Source organism: Rutidosis leptorrhynchoides, chromosome 3, assembly GCF_046630445.1.
Source record: "Rutidosis leptorrhynchoides isolate AG116_Rl617_1_P2 chromosome 3, CSIRO_AGI_Rlap_v1, whole genome shotgun sequence".
Lineage (NCBI taxonomy): Eukaryota > Viridiplantae > Streptophyta > Magnoliopsida > Asterales > Asteraceae > Rutidosis > Rutidosis leptorrhynchoides.
Window position 1 is genome coordinate 471383933 of NC_092335.1, and position 7844 is coordinate 471391776.

Consider the following 7844-nt stretch of genomic DNA (forward strand, 5'->3'; position numbering starts at 1 on the left):
CTTCACATTATCGTTTCGCAAATCGGGACACTCTGGCTTCTTATGCCCTTCTTTTCCGCAATTAAAACAAGTGACCTTGTTTCCCAAAGATGGTTTAGGACATTCACGAGCCATATGACCCGGTTGCCCACAATTGTAGCATGCATAAGAAAAACCCCCGTAAGCGCCCTTCTTCACGCTATTAACACTCTCGGAACCCTTCTTGTTCTTGTTCTTCTTGTTTGAAAAGTTAGAATGACTAGAACCTTCAAACTTTCTTTTGAAAAACATGAAATCACTTTTTCTTGGAACATCCGGCTCAAAACCCCGGGCCAATTCAAATAACTCATCAAAAGACTTAGTCATACCCCGACTAATCTTGCCCTTGAACTCATCATTCAAAGTACAGTAGAAATCTTTCATTAGCTTGTGATCGTCACCCACATATTCCGGACAAAAACGAGTTTTTGCCAAAAAGGTAGACTTGAGTGTGACCAAGTCCATTGAGCCTTGTTGCAAATGGTGCAACTCGTCCCGGATTCTATTAAGATCGGAAGAAGTTCGGTATTCTTTGAAGAATTCCTTCTTAAACTCCTCCCATGTCAAGTTCATGCATTGCTCTTCACCATATAAGTTGATTTTGTCGTCCCACCACAACTTGGCTTCTTCCCTCAACATACTAGAATCATACCTTGCCTTCCTTTCGGGAGGACACTCCGAGGTACGGAAAGCCCCCTCGATATCGAAAATCTAACACGTGCTTTTCAACGGATCTCGCACCCCATTAAACATCGGAGGTTGAGTATCCTTGAAATTTTTGTAGTGGAAGTCCCGCCTTCCACCCCCACCATTACCTTCACCCCCTTTTCCTCGAGGATAAATGTTTCTAGCCTCTAAAGCCTCCTCTATTGCGGCTTTCATTCGATCATTGATCATTTTGGTCACTTGTCCATCGACCGACTCTTGGAAGACCTTTCGAACGTCGTCAAGAAAATCCCTCTTTAGCCTTTTAAAGATGGCCTCAACCTTGGCCGTGAGTTCAACGTCCTCACTCATACCTCCGTCATTGGTATCGTGTCCATTTCTCATCTTCATTCTATAAAATGAAGTAAATTAAGCAACAAAACGAAAGGACTTAACCCATATGTATATACATATACACCACACTACCCCGTCTTGCTCAACAATCGTCGTACATCGCTTGTTTGACACGATTTGAACCCGTAACAATGGTAGCTAATCATTGTTACGCAAGCACATCGCATTAACTCACTAGTACCACGTCTATCTCGCTTGACGATTTCAAATACCACACAAAACAATAGCGCATGATTAGTTCACATAAACCTATGCACTAACCAAAACCCAATCCGACCCAAAGTCCTACAAGTCCCGCATAACACGCACACAAAAGTCTAAGTCTAGGCGCCTATCTCAAGTCACCTAAATCCCTTAGACCATGCTCTGATACCACTTGTAACGACCCAAAGCAAAACACAAACGAACCCGCGAAAAATATCAAATAATTTTTTTTTTTGCTGGAACAGCATATGGCGCGGCGCGCCAGAAGGCCGCGCGGCGCGCCATTCTGGTCTGTTCCAAAAGTCTTGAAATGCTAAAAAGATTGGCCACTTCCCGACATAATTAGACAAAACACTTTTAACAACATATTCAAATATGTAAAACTAACACATTCCATTAATAAAATGAGTTTTACGAAGCGGGGCCCACATCGGCCGTTTTACGAGTTTAATTTTAAATATGAGTTTCGACCATCAAAAAGTTTAAGTACCAAACTACACTACGAGCATGGTGTTTGGGATTAAACTACCCAAGTCTCGGTCAAACTCCAAAAGCTAAATATCTCAAAAGCATTCTCTAACAACGACGGGATCTTTAATCCAAGATGATGCCCTTACCCTTGTCCACAACTGAACCTATAAAAAGGTAAACAACAAGAGGGTAAGCAAAGCTTAGTGAATGCAATAATTATACACATACATATATAATATACCTACTTGCAAATCACTTACTCAAACACTGCATACATGCTAGCAACACAATTAGCTTATAATCTCGAATACAAGCTAGAAATCTCCAATACCACAAGCTAGCATAGCAACGCATATAATGTAATTTGAATAATATATTATGCTTACACTTACAAAACAAATAACCATGGTTAACCAATCGTACAAGGGAATGGCGCTCGCGAAAACGCCATCGGTGTTCATAACATCCGTTAGGGTACTTAACACCTCGTATCACTAACCCCTAGGGTGGCACCTTAACACCTCGGTACTTCACCCCGAGTGGCATCTTAACACCTCGATGCTTCACTCATTAAGTTACAGAGTGGTGTCTTAACACCTCGACACTACACCCCTAGGTGGCATCTTAACACCTCGATGCTTCACCCCGAGTGGCATCTTAACACCTCGATGCTTCACTCATCACGTGAAACGTGGTGTCTTAGCACCTCGACACTTCACATCTCACGCTACAACAAATAGATACATTATATACCTACACATATAATTATTTCACTCACCTTACGCCTTCGGTGAAAGATAATCAAGTCCGAGAACCTTCAATCTAACGTACCTATTACATTATACATAATATCAATCACAAGCTCAAGTTGGTCAACCCACTAAAACTCCATTCTAGGGTTATCTTGACCCATGGTGCAATTTTGACCCATTTGCAACCCTAACCCTAATATTTGGGTTAACATCCCTAAAACCCTAATCATTATCCAAGTTAGGTCCTAAGACACTTTCCAATACAAGGTTTATGCATCAAACACATACATTTACCCACTTAGGTCCATCATGACCCATTTGACCATTTAAAGTCAATACACCCATTTCGGGTCACCCACTAACCCACTTAACACCCATTTACATATATATAAGTGTGCTAGTACTTTAACTAACCAATTTAGGCTCATAAACATAGTTTAATACTTTGAAAACCCTAGTTAGTCATCTTTGGGTCTACATGACCCAAATTCACCCAAAACACCCAATTTACTAACAAATGGGTTTTAGGTTCATCACTTACCCCAAACCCTAACCCATAATCAAATTAAAATCAAGAAATCAAGATTAGAGTATACCACTATCACCAAAACGTAGCTAGAGGAAAGATGAACAACTTTGAAACTCGCACTAAGACCCGATTCAACCTCCTTCTTCCTTTAATGGAACTTTCTCACTCTAGAACCTCCTCTCTCTCTAGGATTTAATGGAAGATGATTAAGTGGGTGGAAATGGAGTAAATGAGGCTCCAACAACTGATCCCAAGCCTTAAAGTCAGATTCCTTGTGATTTTACCAATTTGCCCTCAAAATATCTAATTAAAAGGAATCTGTCACAGAACAATGGCGCGGCGCGCCAAATGGCCGCGCGGCGCGCCAAATGGCCGCGCGGCGCGCCAAACGCCCAACTCAGTTTTCTGCCTTCTTTTAAATATGTACAACCAAAACCCCACTTCAAGTACATTAACTACACTTATGTACACTACAAATAAACGGGTCTTACAAAAAGGTTGTAAACACTTCAAACTCTAGTGTTAAATCCCCTTTATTTGACACCTTTAGTGAAATACGTTGTAAGAAGAACAAAGGGGATGTTTCTGCTTTGGAACAAATGTATGAAGGAGACGATTCAACAAACAGAAACTTGTTCACGGGTCGTCTAAAGAAGAACTTTTAAAGTTTGGTAACGTTATGGAAAAATTGGATGCTGGAGAGTTGCCAAAAAGATTATCAAAAGCTTGATTCCAAAAAAAAAAAAAAAAAAAAAAAAAAAAAAAAAAAGAGAAAAAACAAAAAAAAAAACCTGTTGTAAGCATGAGGATTGCATCTTGAAATACCCGGGGTCTAGGAAACATTAATAAAGGTCATATGGCGGGCGATATGGTCAATCACTTTCAAGTTCAATTCCTAGCAATATAAGAACCGATGGTCAAAAAAGTTTCACAACCGATTTTGAACTCAATTTGGAAAAATCAACATTTTCAATACGTCCAAGTTGGTCTACCGGGAGGTCCGGGGGCCTTTTATCTATTTGGAGAGAAGATTTTTTTACTTTGTTAAATCAATGGTCTAATCGATTTTGGATAGCATCATTGCTAAGATACATTCCAAATCAAAAAGTTCTTTTCATCATCAACGTTTATGCCCCGCAAATTATCACAATGGCAAATCAGTGGTCCGGTCCTATTTGCTTTTTAGGAGATTTTAATTCAGTTTGCAAAGAAGAAGAAAGATTTCGGGAAAATATTCACCCGGCTGAGTTGATTAATTTCAATAATTTTATTCTCTCAGCCAACTTAATCGATCAACCTCTTAGTAATGACGAGTTCACTTGGGAGGGACCCGAAGGTAAGCAATCGCGCATTGATAGAATTTTGGTGAATGAAACATGGTTGCACCTATTTCCCGAATCAATTTTAATCGCCGGGAACCCAAAATCTTCGGATCACAAACCCATTATATGGGGAAAGAAAATCCAAGATTGGGGCCCCAAGCCTTTTCGATTTAATAACCTTTGGTTAGAACACAATGGTTTTTTGGAAATGTGTTCTCAACAGTGGTCTTCTATGGATCACGTTGGTTGGAACGCTTTTGTTTTGATGAAGAAACTTTGGTCTCTTAAAGGGGAGTTATGGTTGTGGAAGAACCAACATGTTTTATTTTTCCAAAAATATCATGAAACAATGTGAAGCAGAGATAAAACAAATTAAAGATTTGTATAAAATCCGCGACCTAACTCCAGCGGAATCTATTCTACTCGTTTATTGCAAGAACAAAAAGAAACAACTTGTTATTCGTGACGAAGCGAAAAAGAGGTTGCATTCCCGTATTACTTGGTTAAAACTCGGCGATAAGAATACAAGTTTTTTTCATTTAATTTCACGTATCAAGCAACAATCAAGTTAATTATCAGAATGGAGATCGAAGGGTCGTGGCATGAAGATCCTGAAACAGTAAAGAATTATGCTTTATGCTACTTCCAGGCCCTGTTTTCGACCCAACTGTCCCCTATTTTACAGCCTGATTTCTGGTCTGACCTGGCCTTAAATAGGCTCACGGCCCATCAGGCCCACAGCCTGGAAATCCACTTCGGTGCAGAAGAAATTCGTGATGTAGTTTTTGGTTTTGAAGGGAATAAAACTCCGGGTCCAGACGGCTTTTCTTTGGAATTTTTTAAGAAAGCTTGGTCTTTTATCGAAGCCGATATCCTTGGTGTTTTCTCACAATTTTTCTCGTCCTCTGCTTTCCCGAAAGGTTTTAATTCTTCCTTTATTGTGTTAATCCCTAAAGCAAATACTTCTAGAAGAATTGAGCATATGCGCCCCATTAGCCTTATAAACGCTCCGTATAAGATCATTGCTAAAACACTAGCCAACCGCCTAAAATTAGTCGTTTCTAGTTTGGTTAGCAATAACCAAAACGGTTTCATCCCGTCTAGAGATCTATTAGACGGTGTCATGCTCGTAAACGAAGTAGTTAATTTGGCAAAGAAATCAAAGAAGCCAATCCTTTTCCTAAAACTTGATTTTTCAAAAGCTTATGATAGTGTTTAACACGACTTTTTATTGCAAGTGTTATTTCAAATGGGGTTCGGGAGTCGCTTTATAAAATGGTTAAAATGTTGCATTTCTAATATCAAATTTTAGGTCCTTCTTAATGGTTCCCCGTCAAGCGAAGGCGTTATGTTTAGAGGTTTAAGGCAAGGTGATCCTTTATCTTCGTTCTTATTCATTCTTGTAGCGGAAGTTTTGAGTAAACTTCTATCCAATGATTTGGGTAACGGGAATCTACAAGGGTTCAAAGTTAATAACTCTTTAAGAGTCAATCATTCGCAATTCGCGGATGATACAATCCTATTTGCATTTCCGTCGTTTCAAGAGTTATCTCGAATAAAGGAGCTACTTACATCATTTTCTCATATGTTGGGTCTTAAGATCAATCATTCAAAAACAAAGCTTTATGGCATTCACATTTCAAGAATTGACTTGAGAACCTTTGCGGACTTTATGGGGTGTGAAGTAGGATCATTTCCTTTAGATTATATAGGGATTCCAATCGGATTCTCTAGTAATCGGGTTTCCATGTAGGATCCTATTATGTTGAAGTTTAAAAGAAAGTTAGCCGGATGGAAGGGTCGTTGTATGTCATTTGGAGGAAGGTTAGTTATAGTCAAAGCGGTTCTTTCTAGCCTACCGTTACACTTTATGGCTCTTTATAAAGCGCCCGTGTTGGTAATTAAACGATTGGAATCTTATCGAAGGAATTTCTTATGGGGCGGGGATTGTTTGAAGAAGAAAACGTCTTTAATTAAATGGGAAACCGTATGTTTGCCTATTGAATCGGGCGGGCTAGGAGTGTCCCCTCTTCGGTCAAAAAACCTTATTCTTTTAGCAAAATGGTGGGCAAAGCTAAACTCGAATAAAGTTCACATTTGGCGTGCGTTGGTTTGCTCTTCATTTGGTCGTTCATTTTTCGGTAAGTTAATTAATAACTGTAACGACCCGCACTTTTTCGATCGTTCTATATTTATAAGATTAATATTTACATAAATTAAACCTTACCAACATGATAAGCAATCCAAATTGTCGATACTTATGTTTTTCGAAAAGAGATTTACACAACGTTTGACCGTCTAGTTTGACCGATGATATCACGAACTATACAATATATGATAATTATACGTTTGTATACATATATGTATATATACATGTTTAACATGATTTAAGGATGTTTTAATACCTCATTTTGTATTAATAACAATAAGTTATAAGTATATTTTGAAACTACTAACTTAAGTTTTCAAAACGATAACCATACGTAACGTTATTTGACTTAAATACTTATGACATATAATGTTTATACATATATCGTATAAGTAATGTATTTAATCATTTTTAAGGACTTAAATACATAAAACCATATAAGTACATTCACAAAAGATAGCTATATTTGAATCCTCGTTCCGTTTTCACAAGATTTCTATACGTATACTTAGGGTATATGTACCCGTATAAATACGCAGTTTCTAGAAGTTTTACTATTGAAAAATACCAATTATTAGACTTCAATTATATGATCTTAGCAGCCTTTGATTAGTCAATACATGTGGGATCATATATGAGGACTTTTGAGCTAAAAATCAAAAAAATAAAGTCTATATATACATATACATATATACGCCTATATACACATATGCACACTTTCATAACAATTTTCTTTCAAGTTAAATGATCTTCTAAACTCTCTTATCTTCAACCTTCAAGTGTTCTTCAAGGTCCTCATAAGTTTTTAGCTTCAAAACATCACTTAATCATCATAAGAAAACCCTTACAAAAATACTTCAAGAAAACCTTCCAAGAACACCAACTTACTTCCAATCTTTCATCCACTTCCATCACCCTTTTGGTTCTAGGTTCTTACTCCTCTTTTACAGCAACCTTGTCCAAGGAATTTGAGGTAGAATCTATGTTCATAACCTTATTCGATTCATATATATATAGCTATCTTATTTTGTGGTATAAAATTTTAACAACAAGAACATAGTTTGAATGTTTTCAAACTTGTTTGCAAACTAAATAGATCCTTCTAACTTAACTTTTAAAATACTCCAAGACCTATAATATAACTTAAATATATGCTAATTTAACAAGGTATAACTTGGTTTTTCAAAGATTATCTTAAAAACTGTTTTACGACGTCGGAGTGCCACCGGGGACTGTTTTGGGTTGGATAATTAAAAACTATCTTAAACTTTGAATTGGAGGTTTATGTTCTGGAAAAATGATTTTTACTATGGATATGATAACACATAAAAATTCCATGA

General features: G+C 37.6%; 1 protein-coding gene across 1 annotated transcript; it reads left to right on the forward strand.

The window, feature by feature from the left end:
* Nucleotides 1-4182: 4182 nt before the first annotated feature.
* On the forward strand, nucleotides 4183-4710 carry LOC139901667 (uncharacterized). Its single transcript, XM_071884352.1, has one exon. It carries the CDS (start codon nucleotides 4183-4185, stop codon nucleotides 4708-4710), a length of 528 nt encoding a protein of 175 aa, XP_071740453.1.
* Nucleotides 4711-7844: the final 3134 nt, after the last annotated feature.

What these genes read in the sequence shown, in the direction of transcription:
- LOC139901667 (XM_071884352.1), top strand. Translation starts at nt 4,183, where the DNA reads ATGGCAAATCAGTGGTCCGGTCCTATTTGCTTTTTAGGAGATTTTAAT.